This window comes from Trichoplusia ni, chromosome 2 (assembly GCF_003590095.1).
Source record: "Trichoplusia ni isolate ovarian cell line Hi5 chromosome 2, tn1, whole genome shotgun sequence".
In the NCBI taxonomy this organism is placed as follows: Eukaryota; Metazoa; Arthropoda; class Insecta; order Lepidoptera; family Noctuidae; genus Trichoplusia; species Trichoplusia ni.
Genome location: NC_039479.1, coordinates 5,992,463 through 6,020,394, shown reverse-complemented (window position 1 = coordinate 6,020,394; position 27,932 = coordinate 5,992,463). Strand labels below are relative to the sequence as shown.

The following is a 27,932-nucleotide window of genomic DNA, read 5'->3' as shown; positions in this document are numbered from 1 at the left end:
ATTGCTCTTTTGTATATTTGCTGTGAAATCTTTCTACATTTGTTTATGTCAGCGTAAATTTTCGAATTTAAAGTGATTGTATTTTTTGATTCTTTGATCAATATTATTATATATATTTGAGAGAGTGGTGAGGAAGATCCTTCAATACATAAGACAAGCTTTACTCACGTGTCCTATTAACACGATTTCTGTTTGTGATAAAAATATAAATCATTTGTTTAAGTAGTTAACAGTTTTATTTAACTTTTGTAACGTACCTAAAGACATGCCATGGTTACCAGCAACAATTTTTGTTTAGCGTTTCAATTAGGTATCTACCGTTGAAAACCATTGAAATAATTTTCTAATCGGACCTTCAATTCTTGAGATTTGAGCGTTCAAACAAATAAACTCTTCAGCTGTATTATAATAGATAGACAATACTTACTATTTTGTCCTAGCTACCTGATAGAGCTGATATTATACTTATATAAATATAAAAATATTTCATTCATTAATAACATAACTTTATTTCTTCACTTAAGTACGCAAGTGTAACTAAAATGCAACTCATTGTGCTTAAACTTAAAGTCGTATATCCTAAAACCTTGGTGTATTCATTCAGGTAAAGCGTGTTTTGTTCTATTTCTCCAAATCTCTTGGCAACGGAAGAGTAAAGGGTATTATTATACCTTTGTCAGGATCAAAATCTCTGTAGTCCAACAAATTATCACGGTCGATGTGATCTGTCCAGAAGTCAATATATTTAGGATTCAATGTTCCTTTCCAGTGCTGAAAAATATAGGCGAATAAAAAACAAATTTACTTAAAAAACAGTTTGGTGGTCGTATTAATATTCAAAATAAAATGGCTGTTGATTTTAAGTAGATAACAAAGGTAGAAATATAAAAACATAAACAGGTAAGTACCAACACTATTGTATTTATAGTAATTAACCTACGTCCTACACTACTTTCTAATAATTCTATAGCCTATTGTCAATGTTACCGTTAAAAAAAACATTTATAACCTTCAATTTGCAACAATGGGCTTTCGCGGTCTGTTTGAACAATAAACTTCACACTAAAAGCCTGTTTAACCTTTTAACTATGTCTGAATTGAATAAATTGCTCCGACCTCATTCGCCAAATCTGCCGCGAATGCCGCGATATATCACTTTACCGTTTAACACATGAATCATGGCTAAAATTTGGTCAATGTAAATTTCCTCGGTAATTGTATCTACCTACTTGGATTATGTAGATACGACTTAAATTACATTAGAAGTTCAATGACTTGATTCAAGGTAATATACAATGAAATTTATAGGAGTTACTTTGAATTAGATTTCTTTAATGCATTATGGCATTTAATCTTTGTGTCGCGGGAATTCCACAAAGATTCCAGTCTGATGTACAAAGACACCAAGACTCAGGACAAGAGTGTGTGTGTTTCCGTGTTTCGGAAGGCACGTTAAATTGTGGGTGTTATTCCTACATCTTTGACAGTCGTTACAGGTAGTCAGAAGCTTGAAAAAGTCTGACAGCCAGTCTAACCAAGGGGTATCGTGTTGCCCAGGTAACTGGGTTAAGGAGGTCAGATAGGCAGTCGCGCCTTGTAAAACACTGGTACTTAGCTGAAACCGGTTGGACTGGTAGCCGACCCCAACATAGTTGGGTAAAGGCTAGGCCAATGATGACTCAGGACAAGCATTCGTGGATCAAGCAAATGCTTAAATGGCTTAATACTTGCTTACGCAGGGATCGAACCTTCGACACGTCCCGCACAGTGGGTTTATCGTCCATCGGACCACATCTTGTTTGGCTCAAAATACCTAATTAAGTACCTGTCTATTTGAGTGTTACCCGACTACTATATTAATTTACATAGGTATGTCATAAAAACATTATACCTACTTCCTATTCAACCTATTAAAAGTCAAATAAAAAAGAATTTAAACACTAACATTGCGTGTATGCTCTACCCAAAACATCAGCACGAAGTTTGAGGACTGCATGGAGAGGTCACGCGCCTTGTTCAGATAATTATAAGCACGATACTTTCTTCCGCGGATGTAGTTGTAGTATGCCAACATGAGGTAGTATCTGAAAAGGAAAAAAGACGCTTCATGTCTTCGATACATACTCGTATACCTACGCTAAAGATTGAAGAAAGCTGTGTTAGAAATTCTGTTTGTGTTATGGTGATTACTGGGCGCATGTAGAATTAAATCCACTGCTATTACAGATATTAATTACTTCTTATACATAATGATTAAGAATATAATATTAGCTAGTAGCTATAGAAGCGTCATTGTATGGAATTGTGGAATCCAAATAACTGAAATCACCAACCCGCTAGTGAGCAAGCGTGGTGATAAAAATGACTTTGCTCAGCAAGGGCTTTAATTATAGTAAAGATATATTAATAGGAGCCTACGAGGTTAACTAGCTTGTAGGATACTACGAACGGAAATATATTTACCTTGGTTTATAAAAAGCAGTAAATTCGTTGGCTTTGAGCATATCTTGAAACAGTGTTTTAAGATTCTTCTGTAATATGATTATTTTCTTTATATTTCTGTTGTCCATCTGCACAAACATGTTTATGGGTAAGTAGGTATAGTAGTATAGCTAATTAAAACAAATATAACTACCGGCACAAAATAGGGTTGAAGGCATCAGAATGAAACGCATGCAAATTGATATTTTATACGTGGATTAATTGTTTAAAATATGTTGTATAATTCCCACAACGTCAACAAAATTACATTTCTACAATTCTACCATTGATAAGGGCAATAAAAAACACTGTATAGAAACGACGATGGAAGTCACGTGACGTCTCGAAACGAATGTCACTTCTATAAATTTGAGAGTTACATCGATTGTAGAATTCTCACTTAGCTAGAGACCTAGTCTTGGCTCAAATGATAGCTCACTCTAAAATAAGCAGATGTTGAAGTAGTATTACCTCTTTGACCAGCGTAACTAAAAGTCCCTCAACCAGTCTGATCACCATCATTATGGTGAACTCGTGCTTGTCTAACTTCATGACTAAAAGCTGTTTGATCTTCTCCTCCCATAGGATGGACCTCTCCCAAGCTCCCATTCTAATAGTTCTGTAATTTTTAGTACTGCGTTTCGTTCAATTTTATTTTAATTAAAAATACCTTGTCACAGATTAAATATTTCGTATTTAAATTAGTAGATATCTAAAAGCCGAGGATGAAAACTGAATTCGTGAATTTTAAAATTTCAGTAGATATAGGTTTTTGCTTTTGTACATCGTCAAACATTTATGGAGCACCTCTTATAAATATTAAGAAGGATAGAGTGTTCGTTTAAAAGTAAATCAATACTGTTCTTACATCAACCACATGCAAACGAAAAAGTTCCAAGCGGCCTCCGGAGTCTTGGCCCTTAGCAGAGCATCACCTTTCTTCATGTAAAACTTCTCGCAAACTCTGTATGACTCCACACAGTATCCCGTGTCGAGGAGAATCACTATAGCGTAGTAATAGTACCAGGTTTCAGCTGGGAAAATAGGGTAGAAAAGCTTACTACCAGTACGGAAAAGCAAAAAAAGAGGATAACGTTAAATTAGTCCTTGACCGTTCACAGACAGTCCGGTAAACGACAGTTCCGATTCATATATCCTATCGGCTTTTATAATTTTTCAGGCCTACGTCTAACTGTGACAAAATATATCATAAAATCTTTAATAGCTTACCACATAAGTCGTAATGGTCAGTCAAATAAAAGAACTCCCTCATAATGGCGACCATGTCGCTAATCTTGAGATCACTGAGCAGTAGTTTCAGCATGCACAGAACGAGTGATTCCCTGGTGCAAATGTCAGTACGAGATGTCAGCATGTGCAATACTGACAGACCGAACTCCAGACTCTCCATCTTTTTCCCGTAATCCACACTGCAATCATATCACGCTAAGTAGATACATTTTGGTTTCGTATGAAGTGGTTGAATGATTGGATGTGTTGTGTATCATTTGGAATTGGAATCAGCTAAAAGCAATCACATTGATTAGGTACGCAGTTTTTAGATGGAAAGAGCAATGCTACTTGCCTAATGATTTTTCTAAATCTAAAAAGAACTTTAGACTTGATACTAACTAGAAGAGGAATATATTGGTGTACAGGTAAGAGACAGCCTGTACTTCAGTCACGTCCAACTGGCCGCGTTTACGACGACAGACCTCTATCGCGCGTTTCTCCAGTTTTAGACATCTTGAGAACTAAAAGATACTAGAGTTAGTGCAAATCCAGAAAAAAAATCATCCTGTTCGATATTGTCAACTGTGTCCAATCTCGTCCATAAGAGTCTTTTAACTAAAATGGAAATTTCCTATTTGATGTCATTGTCAACGTTTTCTATCCTCGTCGAAAGGGGTTTATCTTTAGGTGCAGCGCAGACGTCACACTTTTTGTGCGATCATCAAAAAGTCTGTATGGCGCGCATGTGCGGTACTGCATATAGTTGCAGAGGTACTATTTTCACAGACTAAAAAGTGCGTCACGGACAGTTTATTGTCTGCACTGCACCTTACCATTGTGGGAGCAAGATAACCAGATACTGTTTTTCAGTATTCATCATCTAATTCGAGCTGTTACAGCAGCAATGACTACCTACTTGCTGTTTCTCCCTGTAATCCGCAATCATGTTCGCATAGCTGACACTCAGTAGTCGAAGGTTCGAGTTCGTACGCAAAGCGTAGTTCAATGCCCACTTGGCAGCTAAAGTCGCGTTCTCAGGTTCCTTGGATTCCTACACAAAGAAACTTTTAATTACAATATTTGGTCGTCGGTTGGTCCGTAGATGGGTGACCATCTTTGTCATAGCGAGTTCCTCCGTGTTTCGGAAGGCACGTTAAATTGTGGGTCCCGGCTGTTATTCCTACATCTTTGACAGTCGTTACAGGTAGTCAAAAGCTTGAAAAAGTCTGACAGCCAGTCTAACCAAGGGGTGTCGTGTTGCGCAGGTAACTGGGTTGAGGAGGTCAGATAGGCAGTCGCTCCTTGTAAAACACTGGTACTCAGCTGAAACCGGTTGGACTGGTAGCCGACCCCAACATAGTTGAGAAAAGGCTAGGCCGATGATGACTTTGGAACATCCATTGGATAGAATTAATTCTACTTTATATATACCGTAAACGTCGTAACCTACTAAGATGGTCCAACTAAATCGGCTTTATGCTGAACACCAAGCTTGATGACGTGCCCGACTATGTCACAGAAATAGGTGCCACAACATAATTAAAAAGTTCAGGCATGATCAGCAATGAGGACATCGCGATGTGAGGAGTTAGTGTGGAAGCGTGCCACGGCATGCGTATTAAATTACATAGCGTTAAGCTCCGTTTCTTTTCCAAACCTGCATTAATATTACTCAACAGTTAGTGAGGTAAAATCCCTCTGATTTTGCAACTTTTTCAATATATTTTTTTATATAAGTCTTAAAGCAGAAAAGAAGGCTATAATAAAAAACACTTACAATGAAAAGGCTGTACAATCTGTTGAGGGTTCTAGCAATATCTTCATAAAAAAGACCGATGACACCGCTGTCCTTGGCTATGTAGAAGTTGGGGGCAACGTAGAGGGTCATGAATTGACGTATAGAAGCACCCATATTGCAAACCCTAACCCAGTGACTGAAAGAAATGCATACGAAGTAGTCTCGACTGCGCGGATAGCTGAATGGTTGAGGTCCGACGTTTAGAATTACGCTATTTAAACATTTAGTAAATAATATAAAATATGGTTTGAATTTCAATTAAAATTTTCCGCTTTTTACGTTTTCATTGAAATTGGGACCAATTTAAAAAAAAACCTTACTTTTTCCATGATGATAAAGTGCGTGCGTCGGTACATCATATATCATATCATAAGTACCTATAGTTTAAAAATATGAGACTCACGAGGAAGTGGGAAAAGGTTTACAATAGAGTTTCATAGCATGCATGAGCTGTTTCCTGGCCTCCTTCAGGTCTCCAGACTGCAGCATACAGACTCCTCGCATGGAGCACACTTTGGCCATACTGAAATCCTTCACCCATTTGAGGTTCAAATCGCCGTTCAAATCGTTTTCAGACTGGAAACAAAATTTTTGGACAATAAGAATAAAAATATTAGTAAGTAAAAGTCCGTAAATTCTTCTTATCGTATAGTTGATGTTCACGCTGGTCTCAGAGCTTACCGCTGTAGACCTGTGACTATACACTATTACATAAAAATAATTTGAACAAAGGTTTTGAAGTTAAGATCGTGAGTGACTCAGTCAGCATGAGCGTAAATTGTAAACACTGTATTATTTTTGGGACAAAAATAAATACTTATCCAAGATTTAGGGCGTATATTTAAGCAACTAGACATGTTACGTGAATTATTTTACCTTAAGAAAATCTTCAACTTCAAACAAAAGGCGAACTGCTTGTGGTATATTTGGATTGACATTAATACATAAATCAGCATATTCCAGGTACGCTTCGAATAGCTTTTGTTTTTCACCTGAAGAGCCAACATCAGAACATTTCAAAGGTCTATAAAATGTCTGGCAATGACAAGTGGGATGATTGGTATAGATGATGAATAGAATTTATAAGTAAGAAAGTTCTTAAATATGCTACATTAGGGCTATGAGAATTTACTACGTAATTTACATTGTAATTGATTTGCACGAATAGCCAAGTGGTCAAGACAAACCCACAATTCGCCACGAACTGCATCGCGATTCCGGCGGTTCGATTCCCGCTTAGGAAAAGCTGGCACCGAGCTGGGTGTATTTATGCATGTGACTTCAATTATTTTGAAAACCTCGCGACAAAAGGATTAAATTCCTTAGTGCCGGATTCAAAAAAGGAAACTTAATTCGACTTCTTTGATGAGAAAAAATCAGCTACAAACCCAAAAATTCTTCTCTATAGATCTATAATTGGCGGATTTAAGCTTTAAATGAAGAGAGTCTCACCAGCTCCTCGGCAGTGATCTATGACCTGACAGTACACACTCTGCAGGATCGACAGACATTCACAGCTTTCTAACTCCAAAGAGGAGAAAGAACGGACACGTTTGCGCTGGGAATATGTCTGCTTCGAAGCTCTCGTCTCGGCTTTACTTTCTGAAAACACAATAGAAAAGTAAACAACTTTACTCAGATTAATACGTGACACTGGCCAAGTAGTATTCGCAAGTATGTACTTGCTTACCTAGTATACGACTCATCAAGTTCCCTTCAGTTTCCAATAACTCGTACCCAGAAAAATCAGTTGGGACGTGATTCTTAAAGAAAAAAAAAAACAGATATCATGATAAATGACATATGGAATGCAATAAATTATTGAGTAAATATCATTTGAGAAGTCACTGTTGGACAACGAACAGGTATACGCTCTGTTAAATAACTTAAATGACTCATGTATCACTAGAGTGAAACAGTCGAAGCGGATCTTCGAGCACTTCATACCGATGACTGGCGAAAAGTGATCAAAGATCAGGTAAAGAGGTGCTGTCGCGTGTCAAAGGCCAAGAAACATTATGGGTCGCTGAGCTAACAGAAAAATTAACGTACCGAATAATTCGAATTACTCTCCACATAGTACAGACTAGTGCTCTCTTCCCCGGCCATCCTAGATTCTGCGCTCAACGCACTTATTTGTAACCGCATTCGCTTCAAATCTTCGCTCTCATCGATAAGACCCTGAAGATTTAAAAAGAAACTCTGTGAACAGGCACGTCCAAAGGGTAGATCCTTTTTAGATTCTTTTCCCAAAGGATAGAAATGGATGCTTATGCCTGTGATATTTTTATTTGCATACTTGTTTTCTTGATCCAATTTTTGCGGGATCCTTTGCCTGTTTGAAGATATTGCCACTTGATGTCACTGACAAATCAACCATATCATTTAATTTTGATTTAAAAACTAGGTACCACTCAATGATTCATCTATAGATACGGTAAAATATAATTTTAACGTAACATACATCGTCACAACGTAATCCAAGCAATTTGGTAAAGCAACCAGCGCCGCAACTTGCACATCTTCTTGTGTACCGCTCCAAATAAAGTAATGCCCGGGCATGCATTTCGTGCTGTTGAGAAAATTAAATAAACACTATAAGGTCACACTGTGTCAGTCATAAGGGTTGAGTAAGGACGTTAGTACCTATTTTTCTGCTTTAAGTAATAGAATATAAAGAAGAAAGTTGATGTTTCATTAAAAATGATACAAACATTGTCGAAGTGCTTATTGTCTTAAAAAAATGGTGGTTCAGGCACAAATTGATAGGTGTGTAACCTATCCTTAAAGGATGTTTGGAAATTCTTGGATCTACTGACCATTATTATAATTTAAAACTTAGCAATATTCAAATTGTAATAAGCATACCTTTTGACTCTCAGTTAGTAAATCGTAAGTTGTAGTCCTGAATAAGCAATGTCGGAACTTCATATACCCGCAGAATGCGTACATCGGTAGATCTCGACAATTCGCTAATGATGAACAAAATACAGACGACGTAATCATAATCAATCTTTCATTAAAGTTCTCTTCAGGATTGAGCTTGTAACCCAAGATAACACTATTAAAAGCAATTCATCGTTTGATATAAAAGCGTTACAAACATATCTACAACTACTTTGTGAGTTACCTGGTTGTCTCGTCCCTAAGCAAGCGCAGTAAGGTGGCTTTGATTTAGGTAGCGATGGCGCGGGGTGCACGAGAACGAACGAAGTGTCTCGAGTGAAATCCCCACCCTCGCACTCTAAGACTCTTATCCGGAACAACTTTGCAACCGCTATAGAAAGAAACAAAAAGATTTCTTTAAACAGGAAGTGATATACGCCGAGTGGTACAGGTTACGACGCTTAACTCACTGTGTACGCGTAAGACGCAGTGTCTGATCTACGAATGCTTGTTTTAAATCTGGGTGGAAGGTGCATGTGATTTGCAAATATGTGAAAACCCCGCTATACAAGGACAATTTTTTTCGGTGCAGTGAAGTCAGTACAAGACGGTAAGGTTGGCATTAGTTTTTCTACTGGACTACTTTCCTACTGCTACTGCTGACTACTGCTTTAGAAAGCAGGCTTAAAGCAGTTGAGAAAAGAGACGCAGCTCTACACAGTCTAGCGTGCTATCTCTCTTCAACAATTGCAACTGTCGTACTTTAAGAGATATTGATAGGAAAAATGTAGCTGTAAAAGGTAGTTATAGAACTCAAAATTCATGCCTTGCTTGACTACAATTTGCTGAGCCTTGGGGAAAAATCTTAGGAGTGGAGCATAAAAAAAACATGGTAGAGAGTCGTAGAGGCAGCATGGAAATGAGGGCCAAAACGGGATTATCACCTTGAGCCACTTTTCTCGGTGAATCACTCTGAAGTAAGTTAAGCAGCATGCGTCTGGAGAACACGTCTCCTAGCACGGAGCCGCATTTCAACAGCATCTTCTCGAACGGAGTCAGAGAATCGTAGGTCTTTAGAATTATTGCTGGAATATAAAAGCATTCGTTTATTTTCCCTTTAGATTGAGCTTTAAATTACCGAATAGTAGAAGAAGAAAACATAGATAGTAGAATAGGTACAACATATTATAGGTATTATGTTTTCTTCCACATGACATTTTTTCTATTTTAATGCGATGTAACATTATTTGAGCCTTCTGGCAACTAGAGAGAAATAAACTATGGTATAAAAGCTAACTCAAGCCTAGCATGAGCTAAAAAAATAATGAAAAAATTTACACAAGGTTGGGTATTAATCGGAATTGCTATACTAGTTTCGAACCAATCGGAGTCCTAATATATGAGCTGACGCAGCGGTCGAATCGCGAGTCGAACTCACATTCTTACACGATAAAAACGCGCGAGTAAGCATTGTATCTTATAAGCATACTACTATACCATCCATAGTCATATCGACTTTCAAGTCTTCAAATGTGTAGGATTCGTCCAACACTGCCACCTGTATCGTGTCATTATCTTGAACGACAGTCTGACTTTCCTGTCGACTCACTACGCTGACGCTCATCATGCTGTAGATACTCTGGAATATAAATGAGGCTTTAATTAATATATAGATAGCATACTTGACTTTTATACCTATCATTTCATTAGCCATATGACATTTCGAGAAAGGTTAACGTAAATAAGACGTTTTAACTGACTGATGCTAGTTCAGTCCTATCGGAACATACAATAATTACTTTTAGGCGTAGGCACTTAGGTACACAATGTTTAGAAAAGATAGAAATAAGATAATAGTATTGATGATTATTAAAAGCACGGCCACCACATTGTTCTAACTTACTGATAGCATCAAAATATTACTTATTCTGTTTAATTTATGTGTGTAGATCTTAGACCACAAGCAAAAGCGAAGCATGTTAAGATAAACAACCTTAAAAGTGGCAGAGAAGGCTCGCATCTGTGCAAAAATTGTTTTTAGAAAAGGCAAATTTATCTGCTTGCGGCGGTAAAATCGCATAAGAACCTGAAAACTATGACGTTTTCCAACTGCATCGTCGTCGTCTTCAAATTCCATGTTAGGCTTCTGCAGTAATCCCGGCGTTGGAATGATGAGACCTGGCATTTTCTGCACTTCTTGTCTAGATGTTGTTATTATAGTCAGCGCCCCTCTCTGGACTAAAGATATCACGAAGTTCTGGATCCAACCGGGCATGCCACCGCTTGCACTTTCAATAACCCTGAAAATATTATATAGATCATGCCAAAAAAGGTGTCATTTCACTTCATAAAAATACGAAATAGGTATTATTGCAATTATCAGTGACGGTCACATCTGGAGTTAGTACCTATTCTATTAGGTAAACTAGGTAATGGAATGTCACATTTAAATAGCTAGGATGGCATTTACTGAGCAGTCAACGTTACCAAGTTTCTGATTTTGCTGAAATTCTGAATGTGTATTTGTGGATATATTACGTGACAAGCATTACGTTGTTTGCGTGAAGCTAATCTAAAGCTGATCTGATGCTGAAGCTAGAAGATGACATCTCGAGGCTATTTTGATGAATACTTATTATTTTTGAATGTTAGTTATTCTATCGATCTATTTCGAAAAATATGGACCAGGTAGAAGATAACAATGGCTTAAAATACATAAGTTTCGTATTTACTTCTCTAAGTCAGCCGGTATGGCTTGGACGTCGAGAAGTTGGCAGACTAGCGCGGCGTGGTACGTGCGATCGATGCCCGCCAGCGGAATGAGCACCATCATGTCCTTCGACAGGCAATACATTGCTGCCTCTATAACAAGTGCGTTTATACCAATGAGGTAGATAATAAGCAGAAATAAGTATAGGTACAGAGAGAAGAAAATAAAATTTGAGAATAATAATTAATATTTATTGGTGACTGCGCGGATAGCAGAGTGGTTGAGGTCAACACGCCAAACCCACGCCACACCCTGTGCGCGACGTGTCGCAGGTTATCTCCTCGCTTAGGACTAGCATTTGTGCGACCCACGGAAGTTTTTCTTGAGTCTGGGTGTTTCACATATGAGTTTAATTTAATGTTTGTGAAACCTGCCGCGACACAAAGACTACATTCTTAACTGCAGGAGTCGTTTAAAAAAACAAAACATAAAATGCTCCTTAAACATACACTTTACACAATAAAGTTAGTATAGTAAGTACCTGAAATATGATCTATGTCTGTGATGGTCATAATGAAGAATATCTGTTTAGTTTCCAGTAGAATAGTAATCAGTCGCCAAGAATCGATGTCCACATGTTGAGCTTCTTCTAATGCGATGACCCACATTTGGGTTAAAACCTTAAATTAATTCAAGCATTATTACCATCATCTCTATTCGTATGGAAAAATCATCAACATCTAATATGACTGTGATTCATGCACAAATCTCAAAAGCATATTTTAATATTTTAAATAGCAAGACCTCATGCGTTTACACTTAAAAAATCTTTCGACATTGGGGAGCTTTTTTATTATCCGTTGTGTTTTTGCGCAGTCTCCTCCGTATGACACAGTTTTTATTTTGTTTAAAAATATGCCACACATTTCCTAAGAAACGATTGTTATTTGTTTTCATTCCACAACCTGTTCCTGCCCTCGCTCGCAAGTGCCGTGCTTCATTAGCCAGCAATCGTCAATGAACAACTATATAAGTAAAGTAAGTACAGAAAAAATATACCTATACATTGTCGCGACTCGTCGGGAAACCGACCCTGGTTAATTGGCTTTGACTAATCATCATCGTCATCCTAGCCTTTTAGCCTAAATTCCAACCTGATCAAGCTAAGTAAGTAGGTACAACACATTTATAAAAGACTTACATTCTTACAAATGTTCAGTATGACATTCTTCACAGGTAACTCAGCCATAATATCTTTACCGGTATATTGGAATGATTCTGGTAAAGGGAATCGACAATCGAACGCAGTATTGATACCATAAATCTGTAGCGGAGTGATGTTCATCATATTGATACTGTTGAGTAAACATCAAATTATTTTAGTGGACGACCTCTGAGTTAAGGACTTCAAAGACTTAGGGCAAATTGATTTTGCTTATCTAATTAGATTCTGCCTACCTATTTAGTTTAAATTTTCTTATTGCTGCCATTAGTACCAATTAAAGGGGAGTTAGGAACTGGAGTACAGTTTTATTCAAGTACATATCCGCATGACGAACCCCGAACAGACGAGTTGATATACGACGATGATAGTCGATACACTGCCGCTATCTCCATTCATACAACTTTAAAAAAGGCATTCTCTCTCTCAATTTTTAACTATCCAAAATTATGTACGTAGAGATACGTACCTAAATCTTATTTTGTTCTCTTTGTTTTCCGACATGATTCTGGAGCTTCCTCTCCTGAAATTTTTATTCATTATATTCCGGAATACATGGTAGGGTTCCTGAAAATTGACAATTTATATTGGAAGTAAGTAGGGAAGCTTATTGGAAATAACTCTTAACTGGGATACCTATGTCCAGTGGTGGCTTTAGGGGGTGGCAAACAGGGCAATAACTAAGACTATCTAAAAAATAGCTCGATTGAATTCTCGGTCACTGAAAAATAGCTCGGGAAATCTTGCTATTTCCCGTAGCAAGTCAATGCAGATCATTTTGTTAAGACCTTCCGCCCGGAGCCTCGCAATGAGTAAGGCCGCCCCTGCCTATGTCGGATGTCTATCTATGTCTATGATATTTCGGATGTCTTAGCTACCGGAAGCAGTATCCATTTATATTGAAGAAAGTACCAAGAATTATTTGTACTGGACGCACTGGTAGTCTAAGAGCCTAAAAGTATCATAATAAGTATATTAAAACTGAGTTCACAATAGTTTTTTTACCTTATCGCTACCGGTAAAAACCATTTTCTCCTTACGTATAAAATCTGGTGTGATATTCAGACATTCTTCGAGCATACGCGACTTCCCAACTTGCTTGGGCCCCTAAAATGATCACAGAAAACTAGTGAGTTTGTATAGACTAATTATCATACAAAATACTTACATAATAAGATTGTCATGTAAAATGGGCTATAATTGCATTCTGCCTGCCCACCACGAGAGCTCTAATGAAAAACAATTGTGAAAGCGAGACGCCGATCTACAATGCGTGTAGCCCCGACTCGCTTCCTCAAATGAGGAAGCAATTTTGGCTTTGTGGTTCAGCAAAATCGAAATATAAATTTATTAAAGTAACTACGATAAATTAAACAAATTACTAACAGTAAAAACAACTCCATATTTATGGTCCCGATACCGCGTGAAGGTTTTATTTTGTTGCTCCAAGGCGTTCTGTAGAGTCATCTTGAATTTGCGCAACTCGTCATTCCGACCAAGGATAGGGTGTCCGCTACCTAGCGGGCGGTCCGGCCATCTGGCAAAACAAAGATTCACTAGAAACTATAAATCACTGCGTAAGACATGCATTAAGACTGCTCTTTCACCAGAAAATAGTGACGGATTCGTTTTTAGAAGTTTTTTAACAGCTTTTTAAACGATGCGACTTTTCCTCAGAACTTTGCCTTAAACCCTTCACACATGAGGCAACTGTAGTCAAACGATGTATGCATATTACATATCTAAGAACTGCGAATCAACATTATATAAGTTTACACTGCAGGCGTTTGTTGCTTGGTGACTTAAGCCGTCAAACGTGGGGTATGCAATTAAATACCTTGAACAATTTGAACAGGTCTGCTGGTTTCTTCAAGATGTTTCCTTTCAACATATTAGATTATGATCATTACTTTGTGATATTCACACAAATGCATGAAAAAGACACTGATGCTTGGGTTCGAACCTACGAGCCTTAAAATGGCAGTTGAACGGTAATACTTGGGTTAAATATTTCTTCTTACCCAGACTTATTAAACTCGTAGACAGGTCCTGGCTTAGCTATACCCTTCAATGGCTTGGCTGGAAGCTGTTTGAAGTACTCCTGGTCAAGTTTACTCCTCAAGAAGGTCTCCTTGTCACAAGTCACTTTTTCGACGTAGGTCGTCATTAGCCTTGCGGCCTACGGGCAGAGTCAACAGTAAAAAATAATATTTATATCCAAGCGCCTGCACTGACATGTCGCTTAAATATTTTGCTAACAACCAAAACCCACGTTTTATGTGTTAACTACCTACTGTACTCCGCTTCAATTACCTTATTAACTGCTGGTCCAATAACGGTGTATTCCCTTCGAAGAACGTGACCGACAACACCGCAATATGTAGTGCCTAGAAGTTTATATTTGTATAATAAAAACCTTTTTTTGAATGGGAAATCATATCTCATAACTCCTTCCACTATGGGTTGAGCGAAAGGATTTCAGACTTGAGACTTTACGGTCTAAACCCCAGCCATGTTCCTCTCCCTTTCCTGCTGCCCCGGCACGGATGTCTACACCTGGATTACTAAACTCTACCTAATAGTTTGGCTATTATCAACTTAACACATTTATGTCCATTTCTGGATGACATCGCCTGCGGCAATCAGCCCAACATAGATTCACTGTTTCAGGGTAACCTCAGGATTGTTCCCTCGGCCTGAACTACCAAAAAGATTATCATTGTCATACACTCAATGGTAGATTAAAAAAGTAGAACAATTTCTGACCAGAAGTGATTCCTACAGAAATACTGATGATATTTTCGTTGGCGAGGTTCTCTTTGAGCTCGAAGGCGCAAAGCAGCGCGTGTTGAGCCTCGTCCTCGTGCTTGAGTCCTCTCAAACCGAATACTATGAGGAACATCATGTCCTTATCAAACATCGATACTTTGTTCACCAAACCACCAGACTTTGACGTCATACTGTAATGAACAAGCAACTGATTGTATGATACATGCATTGATATATTAAATTTAGGATAAGTGCTTACACGACGCGTAGACATTCAGAATTTAAGTAAGTAATAGGTTCTTCATTGAAGCTTAGGTAGATCAGTTCGGTATATATAAAAATACAAAAAAAAACGTGGATAGCTATAAAACAGTCAAAAAGAAAGGCTTAAGCGAATTAATTACTTACTACAAATCTAACCAAAATATTCGTTAAGAACTTCATTGAAACGTTATGTACCCACCATGATATATGTTTATAAGCCCTATCGACCAAATCGATGAGCACATCAGGAGTTACAGTTTTCGTTATAATATTAAAGAACACGACGACGACACGCCGCACTTCGGTCAGGAAGTCCATTGGCTCATCATTCTCCACGGCGCGAAGGACCGGAGTCACCATGAAGCGACAGAGGCCCGGCCACCACGAACTTCTCATGGCTGCTATTACGGCTGGGCGCACTAGGTATAAAGCATCCAATGTCTATTCGGCAAGCTGAAGGTCTAACAGGTTGTGCAAAAGAGACACAGATATACACCGTGTAATGCGCTGTCAATCGTCTTTTTACTTTGTCACTGCAAAAGTCTTAGTTCAAGATGCGATAGTAATTCTGAACCTTATGCCAATAGAATTACAGATGTTTTGAAAGTGTTGGTAAGTAAAAAGTAAAAAAATCATTTAAGTTAATTCTAAGAATTATTAGAAACTAGCTCTTGCCAGCGGCTCGGCCCGCTACAAATCGAAAATGATCTTACGAGAATGAAAGAGTCTTTTACATGACATCCATACTCGTATATAATAGATATTACTAGGATTCATTTGTAAAAACCCTAGCATCTGCAGTTAAAAAAAGGTAACTTACGTGAATACTCCTTAAAATGTATGTCTATCGCAGGTATTTCCTCCATAGGATATTTCGAATTACGCTTTGAAGAAAATCCTACTGTGTCCGAGTCTGCAGAAAATTAAGTTTGTTAGCATAATCATCGTTCTGATAATATTTATTTCATAAAACTTTGATACCTATAATAGTTACCTAACAGTAACTCTTCGCCAATATTATCCTTGAGCTTTTCTACCCTTTTCCATGAAGCGCCAACTCCTAACACCTGTTCGGGCAGAACGAGGGTTGTCAGAATTTGATCTAGTGCAAAGAGTATCTTCGCGGTTTTTCTCTACAGATCTACTATTTATCTATTTATAATCATTCGTACTTATATGTTGCGGCCGTTATCGCTATCGTGAAAAAGGTTCCGTCCTCAACGCGAACAATAAATATCAAGCTCAAAACATATGTAGGTAAGTACCTACACTTACTTTCTTAATTATTCAAAGACACCATTGAGAAACGGTGAAGGCAAATGTCATTGAGAAACCTGAATTCCAAATATTGGAGCCTGAAACCGCTTGCAGTGAGCTAGCGTGGTGATAACTACTCTAACTTTCTTAAAGAAAAGGCCTGTGCCCAGCTTTGGGATTACCTTCGTATGTCTTCCATCCCCGCATGGTTGAGTGCAATACTCCGCTTCATTGACATACTTCCACGCACTGCCTGAGGTAAGCACGTCTCCAGACTTGGTGAGGTACTGGGCCATCTTGACATCCCACACTGGCTGGCCCACTATCACGAAGCTGGACTGAGCTATGTTCTCGTCACCAATTATAGAGAATTGGGAAAGGCCAGCGGAGATCGCCACTTTCACTGTTGTATAAAATATGTTGAAATTTAGTCGTTAAGATTGTACCAAAATCTGGGTAGGTAAGTTTCACGACTGAGTTTTCTACATTGAGTATTTCCTTGTTATTTTACAGATAATAAATATGTAGATTCTTTATTGACCAACCTTTGAGAACAACGCCGATATCCGTTTTGAAAGTACCGTAATTCTTCTGGATAATAAGACCGCAGTCGATAGCGTTATGCACCACGTCTTGCATAGACTGTCTGGCGGTTTTCTTCCACATTGAGAGGAAGGCGTCACCAGCAAACTTCAGCACGTCACCGTTGTGGGCCAAAATTTCTTGGACCATGGCCCCGATGTAAGAGTTAAGGACCTTAGTCAACCGCGAAGGCCCACCACGGCCACTGCTTGTGTATTTTTCACATAAGTCCGTGAAACCTAGATCCAATGGTATTTTGAGTTTGGAAGAAAGAAAGAAAACCCTACACCGACAGGTGCCCAGCCATTTTTTTTATAACCCGTAATGAAAGCTATATGTAGATTTTGGCTCTTAACTCAAGGAACCTTTGCAACAGACGATATTACAAATTACAGTAAAAAAACATTCACATGACATAGGATTACGATTTTCAAAGTCAAAATGAGAAAATTTTCATTATTTCTAATTTCAAGTCAAGAAGCCAATTTAGGTAAAGCCTAGGCAAATGATTAAACTCCTTACCAGACACGTCACAAAACATCAAAGCGGTTTCGTAATTTCTAATGGAATAATCACAATGCTTGTAAATAATTTCGTCGGGGACCATCGATGATATGATTCCCACTCTAGTTGCTTCGGCTACTGTGCTCATGCTTCCTCTAACGCTGTCCAATCTATAACATGTTTGACAATTGGTAGGCCTCTGTGCAATTCCAGAAAGCCTAGTGTTAAGCTAAGGTTATCCATATATTCATGTATATTGACGGTTGTAGAGTCTGTTATACAGCCGAATGAATAAAAAAGGGACCCTTATTTGCCATTGTTTTGTTACCTATACATGGCATCCATCATCATCACTTTAAACAAGACATTTATCTTTTTGCAATGTGGCCCAAAAACAACCAATATCTACCTACTCTATACATAACTATCGCTAGCTATACTCATGTATAGGTACTTACACGGATTGTTTGTATACACTCTGTTTTCTATAACGGACCCTCGGGCTCTCGATCTCCGAAGGTAGCATTTGGTTAGAGTATCGATGATGAACCCGCTTCATGGCCATCAAGTACTCATCGTATTTAGTCTCGCTATCCCTATCCTGCAAGACTCTATGCACATTTTCCATGGAAGTCGCTGCTTCTTGCTCTAAAAATGAATCCCACCAAAAACATTAAATGTAAAAAAATGCCAAGTCTCTCGATGCAGTCTTTCCATCGTAAAAAGTTTTGAGATCTCATAGAAGCCAAGTCCTATTCAAAATATTTTGTAGTTATAAATCAACATTTAGTAATTGTATCAATAGTTTTCTTTATATTATAATTATAGTGACTTGGCAATGAGCACAAGAAGAAACAAATAAAACGGCATATTTGTAGGAGTTGAAAGTTACACACACCGCATGCGTAAACATTAATATCACAAAATTAATTTTCTTTTGGTTTATCCGTGTCGTCCCAACCGAATTTCGGCAACGGCAGTCAGTCTTAGTGTACTCTCGATTCATTTACTTTCATAAAGCGATGGCCCGTAAGGTATTCTTAATTATTGTATTGGAGCATGTAGTCGGTAGTGACCATCATGATTCACACATAACAAATAATCTGATCACTGGTCTCGTCAGTAACATTTGCACATAATTCCAGGCATCAAGCAGCTTTTAATTTGTGCTCATTGCCAAGTCACTATAATTATAATATAAAGAAAACTATTGATACAATTACTAAATGTTGATTTATAACTACAAAATATTTTGAATAGGACTTGGCTTCTATGAGATCTCAAAACTTTTTACGATGGAAAGACTGCATCGAGAGACTTGGCATTTTTTTACATTTAATGTTTTTGGTGGGATCTCATTTATTTTTTGTAAGTGTATTTCTTTCTTTTTTTTTAGGTGTCATAATTTCTAGGACTTCAGCTACTGCTTTGCTTAGAACCCATTCTCTATCTCTATCTCTTTTGTTTCTTCTCTGAGACTTCGTTACTTCTAATGTAAACAAGCTTAAACTTATATATATATGCATATATATATCTACTAACTTACAAACTATAGCTAAACTAAACTAAATAACACGTAAAGTTCTCCGAATATCAATTATCACTACAATATTTTTTAGTTTCGAAATGGTTTTTCATAGACAGGTGGCGCTATCAAATGAAAATTATCGAATTATTCTGAAGTACTACTTAGACTGCGCTTTGTAACGAAACCATAGCGCGATTCAGACACGTACAACGCCATCTATCGAGCGCGCATACAATATTTATCGCAATACAATGGAGTTTTAGCTTTATTAATTTAATGAATTATGAATTTTATGTATTAATTTGTATTAATGATAGTCTGTGTATTACATTTATATTATTCTTTTCTATTCTATGTATGTATTCATCCAATTGAATAGGTACTTAAACAACGAACAAAGTTAACAATGCAGTCAAAATCCATACATAATGTTCTTGCCAAACCGCAAATATAAAATTGTTTTCTATGGCATATTATTTTTTAATGTTTTTATAATTTTTCCTTTATATGTGGCTAAGGACCTATCTTGGTGCAAAATTTGAAGTTTCTAAGTCTGCTAGAAGTACCTTAGATTTTTGATGATCTGTCAGTGAGTCAGTGAGTGACAAAATGGTGTAACTTTGATCGACCGTAACTTCTAAACCATTAATTCAATTGGCATGTAATTTCGAACTTAAGCTTGTTCTAATGCCTACTATTATTCCCCGAAAAGCTAAACTCCTAGCTTTGTCCACGTCGAAGAAACAGGGGGGGCGAAACAGCCGCGAATCGCTTCGAGAAAAGATGGTACGGCCGTGCCCGTTTTGCTCGAGACTTGGCAGGGGCACTGCCGTGCCCTCAGATTAGTGCATAGTTAAATTATTTAGCTGGTTGACCTGTGATTGCCATAGAAAACCTTCTTTTATCTGTCAAAGGTTGTATGATTGGGCATTAGTGAGTACGCACAGTAGGAGTAGGCACTATACTAAATACGCCGTACGTAGTAGACAGAAGCGTATCAGCGGAGACAGTACCTACGTTATAAATTATACCTGATCTCAGTTTTACGGCTGATAGCTGATAGAAGTAGAGCTGTGCAAATTTGACTGTCGTTTAGGGAACTGTGAATGGAGCTGAATAGGGGTACGTAGTCCCTTAGGTTGACCAAGTTGTTGAACACCAGCAAATACGCAATTCGTAAAATCGCCTGTACTTTCATTCCAAATATTTCCTTTAGTAGGTACACCTCTGTTGTCATATAGTATTTCCTTTAGTAGATACTTCTGTTGTTATTTAAAGGTATTTATATCCCGCTGCTGGGTAAAGGCCTCTTTCCATAATTGATCAGATTTAAGAATGAAACACCATGGTAGGTTTTGCGACTCAATATACCGATATGCGTTATTTCCCTTTACACTTCGGCGGAGTCGACCATTTCAGGACCAAGAAAAAAAAAACTATTTCGGGAGTAGGTGTCTTCTGTTATTACCGACTTTTTTATACAACCTGTTTTAGAACTCACTGCTGAATGAAGCCCTGCCCCTTTCTCTTCCAGACCATGTTTTACGATTTCTGATACATGCGCTCCGCGTATTTGCCTAGATCATCAGACCACTTTGTCGCGGACGACCTAGGCGACGATGTCTTTTCTCTGGCGTTCAGTGGATGATGATTTTATTTATTTTTAGTAAGGCAAAAACCACGTATCTTCTGATGAAGAATGTAAAATCAAACTATATAGTAAAGCATATATGGGTCACTCAGTCATGCACACATTTCGTAAGCATTCAGACAAGATCACCTTCCTCTCCAGGTGAGCATCGAGTGACGTCTTATGACATATATACTTAAATTGTGAAGAACAAAAAAAGTTGATGAAACTTACGTTCATCTGGTTCTTCGGGTTTCTTGTCCTCCTCCATTTTCGAGTTTCGTATACTTACTTTAGAATATACTTAATATTTTATGTCCACAGTCAAACTCCAGTTTTGGCAGTTGAAAGATTAGACACTTGGTTAAACACGGAAGTGCAATAAATTCTAGTCTATTCTTCTGCTTTAGAAAAAGGTTTTAAAACTTGATATTAATGCGTATTCATGAACAAAATAAACTTGTTGGGGGTGTCTAGCCATAGGCATTACAGTTGAACAGTCTTATTAATGGTTTTGCAAGTTAGTTTTAGTTAATGAACTGATTTTGAGAACTCAAATAACAAGTTTTCACGTTAAAATAAGAGCATGCTACTTTACGAAAGTATTTAGGTCCAGCATCACTACGACCCTGTTTCACCGAAGTTATTGAGACTTCGAGCATATAATGTGTTAAATCTTTTTTCATTGTATATAAATACAAGTTCTCTGTGTAGTGTTTAGGACGAAGACAATTTGTGTGTGTGTGTATGGGTGTAAGGGAAAATAATCGTGATGAAGGAGAATAAATAAGACGAAGATTGTTGAATAAACATTTATTGATAAATCAGTAAACACTGTTATCAAACATCAACATTGAACATATTTTTTGCGATGGCGCATACAGCCATGCGCCACTGTTCTACAGTTCATAGCTCGAATCTTGACCTAAAAACAAAGAATCAGAGCGGTACACACGTACAGGCGCTTTTGTTAGTACACAGATACGGTATTTTGTTTAATTATTATTGAACTCAAGGTAATGTTTGCTTTTTTTTTTAGTAGATAGTTATGTGGTGATCAAATTTACAGTGCAAATGTTTTGATAAAACAATGATGCGTCCATTTAAAACAAGTGGTGTTTCGGGCCGACTGGGAGTGTCCATACGTCCAAACAGTCTCATTTATAAAAAGGGACAACTAATATGTTACCCAATGTTCGCCTCATCAAGTCAAATAATCAAGTACGCGTTGACTATAATTTGATGTTATATTGCATAGTCGCCTTTTTAGAAAATGGGCAACTAAGGAGCAGACTATGCATGTACAATAGATGGCAAACAAACGAGATCTGATCCCTATTAGAAGTACTAAGTGCCATTGTTTCGAAAGTACCGTTAAGGTATAGACCCGACGAACAGATTCAATAGGTGGTATAGCACGTTGTCTTGTCTCACGAATGTTGCTCAAGTTACCTATGCGTGATTATTATTAGGACCCAAAATAGCTTATCAATGGGGTATTTGACTCAAATAATAATAACAAATCGAAGTAGTTCGTTAGACAGGTTTTCCAAAATATTGAAGACGTATTTTTCATTTTACCACATCATTAAACAAATTAGTACGATAGAAAGCACTTAAGATTGTAAAATGTATTGTGCAATTGCTAAAGTTGATAGTGAAGTGTGTACTGATATGTGCCGTCACGCGAAATTTCATTTTACAGTATCCCCTTCATTTTTTGTTTGTGAAATAACAGAAAAATACATTTTCAATATTTTTGCCAAATACCCTACCTACGGTAAAAGTGATGAGCCCAGCCCTCGAGGCGTCATACCTTACGGAAGCACCATATTTGATTGTAATGTTAAAAATTTGGAACACTTATATCCTCTTTAACATGTAGTGAGCTAGCAGGCTTCCTCAACTGCAACAATATTACTTAAAAAACGGTACGGTAGGTCTTCAAAGGGGAGAAAATAGATGAGGATTGCTGAATTGCCCCAGGCTGCATTTGCTTACCATTACATTTCCTGATACTTACGACGTCTTCAGTCGGCGGTCCTTCGGGATGCATTTGCCGTATTAATCAATCAACCTAGGAATACCTAAATTCTTAAAAAAATATAGGTAATGTATTCACACTGTTGAGCGAATTTTAATAACTTGATAGTTCAAACTGTTGAAAGGTATACCCTATTTGCGATAACATGAGAAAATATACTATCAAACCACAAATGGTTAGGTGACGATAAAAATTAATGACAACAAAAAATATAAATGCCAACAATTTGTACCTACTCTCATTTTGGATGCAATTTGTGTCTGTTAAATGTTTAGTTACTGTTACTGGTTCTGTAAGCATTACTAATTAGAATAATTGATGGATGAAGAATTTTAACAATATATTCATAATAATTGAATTTGACGAAAATATATTTCTGTGATTAAATTAATCTAAAATACACGTTTGCAGAGCGTAACAGTAGCAGAATTCATTAACATTTAACTACCGCGCTTGTCCGCCATCTTGATTTATTGTTCTTACGTTTAAGATGAATTTACAGTACTATTTTCGATTTTAATAATATAATATAACTCCCCGTGTTTTTTAAGTTATTCGTTCTGGTGAAGTATTTAAATTAGCTCAAGTTTCATTAATATCTTTCAGAGTGACCTTACTATATGTAAAGAAAAACAATAACAATAAATTTTAACATACAGAAATTGATTTCTTTGTTTACATATTTTCTCAGGCCAATGAGAATAGGGTATAATGTTACTGGAATTTTATTTTTAATCTAACAATTACTCAAATTCAAACTATCTTAAACACTGATTTTTTTCTTAGTATCAAGTTATTAAAAAACGTTTTTGATTATGTACTAACTAGATGAAGCTGTGATAATATTATGAGTGAGTAATAAACTCATAAAGAAAAAAAAGTATAAAAAAAATAGTACTGATACTGAAAGAAAATGTAAATGATTTTTTTAATTACTTGTAACTAATGATAATAGCCCCACTAGCATTAATGAATATAATTAAAATAACCAATAAAAGAATCAATCTAAATAACTGACCTTTATATAATAAATACTAAGTTTGCAATGCAAATAAATGATTTATATTCTACCTACTTAATGATAAAATGAAATGAAATTTCAACACTTAAAAAAACTATATACATACATACAAACAAAATGCTCTGCTTGGCAGTCAACTTTCAATGCACATTCACACTCAATTTTACTCTTGACTTAAATTATTGACCTACTTGCGTTCAAAGAATTATAAACACTGAAGTTGGATTATGTGAATACTATATTAGAATGACTAGGACTAATTTTAGGGTGCCACACGGAGCAGGGATAAAAGCTTTAAAAGCGGAAGGGATATGTCCATACCCACAAAATACTTACCCAATGTTGGATATCTATAAATTGATGAAACCTAACTGTCACTATTTGGTACACTATTACTTTAACTTAAACTTTTTTAACACAGCCAAATCAGGCATCACAGTGTCTTACACTGTTATAATTTTGTCTTTTACTGACCACAACACAAACACAAGCTCCACTGAATTATTTAAGGTTGACATTTCACATAATTTTCGAGCAGTGACTAAGTTCTTTTGAATTTTTCACTCAAGTGATAGTTTACCACTGAGGGCACATATTTGAACATCACAAACCAGTCACTGGTGTAAAAAACTGCACTTGCCTTATCACAAACTCACAAGGTTTAAAAAAACTACATCATAAGATGAAATATTCTATTTGCAAGTTCACACACTTACACTACACATCACCTAACATACACTGAATAAGTATACACTAAAACTTTTATCATAATAAATATACACTTAAAAATGTTCAAAAAAAATAATTTGCTGTTATTCTAGCAAAACTATCTCATCTACATATTTGCAATAACAATTATTGTTGTCACTACAAGGCTAACACAGCACTTGCACAAGTTGTGTGAAACTCTCACAGAACTTAGTTTACAAACACCACACATCACTACACATCACAAGTATACATAATAAAGTTATAATCAGAAGACAAGTTAACTTTTTAAAGGTCTTAAGCTAGTTCTTGTAAACTCAAATGTGTACATCTAACTATCCTGTTCATGCTAGGCCGACCCACCCCTCACCACTACTATAACCAAATGATCCTCTTTCAGACTCTCCTCTGTGAGGTTGTGACATGTTCGCTTCAGAAGCTCAGTAGAGAACTCACAAGGAGGGAAGGAGTACAGTACACCTGTTGCCTCCGTCTCTTTGTTCAGTAGGGAAATAACACCAGCAGCTTCTTTCTGTTTTAAATAGGACACCAAATTCCTCATTGGTCTAGTCTGAATGCTAGCATCCTCATTTGTGATAGAAGCTGTTGACCCAGCGACACCCAAGAAAATGGCATGTGAGCTTGATGTAGCAATACGCTTCTGAACATCATCCAATTTTGGTTGATCAAGACGCAGCCTCTGCGTAATTCTTAGTTGATTTTTGCCATCTTCATCTTTCATGAGACTGTCTATAATTTCGGAATCCCCATCAGTCAAGTGGAACTTGGTTGGGAATAGTGAGTTTTTGAGGATTAGTGCTCCATTCCAAATTGTGGTAGCTTTGCGAACAACTTCAGGCAGTGTCCTAGCTGAAGCTAGCATGCCGCCCCCGCGACGGGGTGATCCATCCGAGTCACTGTCTGGAGAACGACGGCGAGGTGTTCGTGAGCGCGATCGATCGACACCCGGCTCACGGGATCCAGAGCGGCGGGGTCTTCCCTCATACTCTGGATCAGTTGGAGCGCGCCTCCATTCTTCGTCACGATAGTCACCTGAGCCGTGATACACTCCCCTATACATTCCTCGCCCACGACCGCGGTGCCCACCTCTTCCTCTGTAACCTGGCGTTCCATAAGCATAACCTTCCTCCCAGCCCTCATAACCTTCATACCCCTCTACAGGCCTGCCATCTTCACCAACAGGAGGAGCATATGGCTTAGGTCTGTATGGACCTCCAGTGCCAACATCGGCGAAATCGATGCGGAGCCGTCTTTCAGCTCCACCAAGTGGAAATCCTCTCATTTCTTTAACAGCAGCTTGAGCTGCATCAATCGAGTCATACAAAATGTATGCATGAGGTTCCCCTTTAGCATATTCAATCTTTTTGATAGCTCCAAACCTATCAAATTCCCGCTCTAATTGGGCAACAGAAGTCCATGGACCCAGACCACCAACCCATACACGAGTAGTAGGTGTAGCCTTACCGTATCCTATCTTACACTGAAATTTGCCAATGTACTGGCCTGAAAGTTCTACTTTAGCCCTGTGAGCCATATCTAAAGTTTGATAGCGAACAAATGCAAATGCATTTCCTGTACCAGGTGGTGGGCGTTTTATATCAATATCCTCTACTATTCCATAACGGCCAAAGATACGGCGGAGCTCTTCATCTGATATGTTAATCTCCAGGTTACCAGCAAAGAGAGTCCTTGTAGCTAAAGGATCATCTTCTGGCTGGACATGGTGCAAATAGTTGGGGAACTTGTCTTTTTTATTTTCAATCTTTTCAAATGGTGGATGATGGGGGCGAGGCATATATGGACGGGGCATGTAATGAGGGTGTGGTGGATGATGCATTGGTGGCCTGTGGTGCATTGGTGGACCATGTGGCCCTGCCATGGGGTATTCATGCATGGGAGGACGAAAATCTCTGTGGTGAGGTGGCACTGTTGGTGGGATGCCGTAGGCCCTATCATCAGGTGGAGGCCGACGCCGCTCCGGCACAGGGGACCAGGCATAAGAGTAAGGCCGTTCATAATCAGGTGGAGAGATGCTTCTCGGTCTATTTCTATATTCTGCACGAACAGGCTCATACACTGGGTCAACAATAGCAACCTTGTCATACAATACTATTCTAGGCTTGGCATGTTTCGCATCCCTAGCGTCTTCTACACTCCGGAAGCAAACATATGCCACCCTTTCGTCCAATTCATGAGAAATCTTAATGCTAAAGTCACCAAACTTCTTATACTCCCTGTACAGAGTATCCTTGACAATTTCATCAGAAGCTTTTGGGTGCAATGCACTAACACATAAAACTTTGTAATAAGGACGCACAGAGTCCTCTCTGACGTCACGCGATCGGACATAATCATCACGGTGTGGCGACACGTACCGCCCTCGGGGGCTCGGCGATCGCACCCGCCGTCGCACCCGCTCGGGGGTGACCCGCTCATCGGAACTGTCATCGTACCTGCCTATACTACTCCGTGTTCTTTTTGATCGCGGCATACTATCCCTTGACGAACTCCTCTTCATGTTACGAATTTTCACCGTTATTCGATCTCTATCTCTATCGCTACGCGGTAATCCAATCATGAAAGCTCAGTTCGACGAACCACTATCTGAAATGCACAACATTACACGTCACTTCAAAATGTCGCTTTGTTCCAGAAGATAATCACGGCAACGCACAATAGTGTTTTAGTCTTACCACAACGAAATTAGCGACTCTAGTCACTCAAATCACTGAACACCTCCACTCTGCACAAGATAAATTAGAGTCACGAAATGTAGGACGACCACAAAACGTAAATTAAATAGAAACTTCGAAAGCTGAGTCACTCATGCATCGACTTTGGAAAATTTTATTCAATATGGCCGCCTCTGCTCAGAACAGAACCCGCTTGCCCTCACTCGCCCGCCGCGCCGCCGCCCCTCTCTTTTACTATTTAGTTCATTCATAAATATCAAACACATTCCTCATGAATTTAACATCATTCGTTCCCGCATCACCGATTTCCAGATAAACCAACCGATTAACTCAAAATAATCGTTTAGAAATAAAATGAATATCGCAATGAAATTGGAGAATTCAGTCTTCTACTTCTTGACACGTTAAGATTCTGTGTTTTACGATTGGTTTTGTACATAAGCAAAATTCTGAATAAACTAAGAAAACTAAACCTGATGTTTGTGATAGCGTGATGCTATGCTATTTGGCAAGGGTGTGACCGTAGCATTATACTCAGCATGCCTTTGCTTATCTGTTCTCTTGTATTTAAGCTGTCAAGT

General features: G+C 38.0%; 2 protein-coding genes across 2 annotated transcripts; both read right to left on the bottom strand.

Annotated features, from left to right (window-relative positions):
- Nucleotides 1–489: 489 nt before the first annotated feature.
- Nucleotides 490–24,506, bottom strand: LOC113504969 (adenylate cyclase type 10-like). The gene is made up of 37 exons (XM_026887493.1): nucleotides 20,078–24,506; nucleotides 18,165–18,366; nucleotides 17,725–17,876; nucleotides 17,166–17,441; nucleotides 16,803–17,023; nucleotides 16,358–16,430; nucleotides 16,184–16,276; nucleotides 15,563–15,782; nucleotides 15,097–15,290; nucleotides 14,644–14,717; nucleotides 14,352–14,509; nucleotides 13,717–13,867; nucleotides 13,336–13,437; nucleotides 12,800–12,897; nucleotides 12,310–12,463; nucleotides 11,650–11,788; nucleotides 11,131–11,260; nucleotides 10,485–10,698; nucleotides 9,896–10,037; nucleotides 9,343–9,483; nucleotides 8,643–8,789; nucleotides 8,381–8,484; nucleotides 7,977–8,084; nucleotides 7,565–7,693; nucleotides 7,203–7,275; nucleotides 6,965–7,114; nucleotides 6,389–6,504; nucleotides 5,916–6,088; nucleotides 5,492–5,648; nucleotides 4,631–4,765; nucleotides 4,114–4,235; nucleotides 3,712–3,911; nucleotides 3,350–3,515; nucleotides 2,953–3,100; nucleotides 2,464–2,570; nucleotides 1,946–2,084; nucleotides 490–771 (listed from the first exon to the last, which is right to left on the bottom strand). The coding sequence occupies exons 2-37, from the start codon at nucleotides 18,332–18,334 to the stop codon at nucleotides 622–624; spliced, it is 5,226 nt and encodes a 1,741-aa protein (XP_026743294.1). The 5' UTR covers nucleotides 18,335–18,366; nucleotides 20,078–24,506; the 3' UTR covers nucleotides 490–621.
- A 101-nt stretch (nucleotides 24,507–24,607) lies between these two features.
- Nucleotides 24,608–27,567, bottom strand: LOC113504866 (RNA-binding protein spenito). The gene is made up of 2 exons (XM_026887358.1): nucleotides 27,352–27,567; nucleotides 24,608–27,262 (listed from the first exon to the last, which is right to left on the bottom strand). Exon 2 carries the CDS (start codon nucleotides 27,234–27,236, stop codon nucleotides 24,987–24,989), a length of 2,250 nt encoding a protein of 749 aa, XP_026743159.1. The 5' UTR covers nucleotides 27,237–27,262; nucleotides 27,352–27,567; the 3' UTR covers nucleotides 24,608–24,986.
- Nucleotides 27,568–27,932: the final 365 nt, after the last annotated feature.

What these genes read in the sequence shown, in the direction of transcription:
- LOC113504969 (XM_026887493.1), bottom strand. Translation starts at nt 18,334, where the DNA reads ATGGAAAATGTGCATAGAGTCTTGCAGGATAGGGATAGCGAGACTAAA. An exon ending in GAGAACAAAATAAGATTTAG is followed by an intron (nt 12,464 to 12,799) that starts GTACGTATCTCT and finishes TTTACTCAACAG; the next exon opens with TATCAATATGATGAACATCA. An exon ending in AAACCTTTTCCCACTTCCTC is followed by an intron (nt 5,649 to 5,915) that starts GTGAGTCTCATA and finishes CATTTCTTTCAG; the next exon opens with TCACTGGGTTAGGGTTTGCA.
- LOC113504866 (XM_026887358.1), bottom strand. Translation starts at nt 27,236, where the DNA reads ATGATTGGATTACCGCGTAGCGATAGAGATAGAGATCGAATAACGGTG.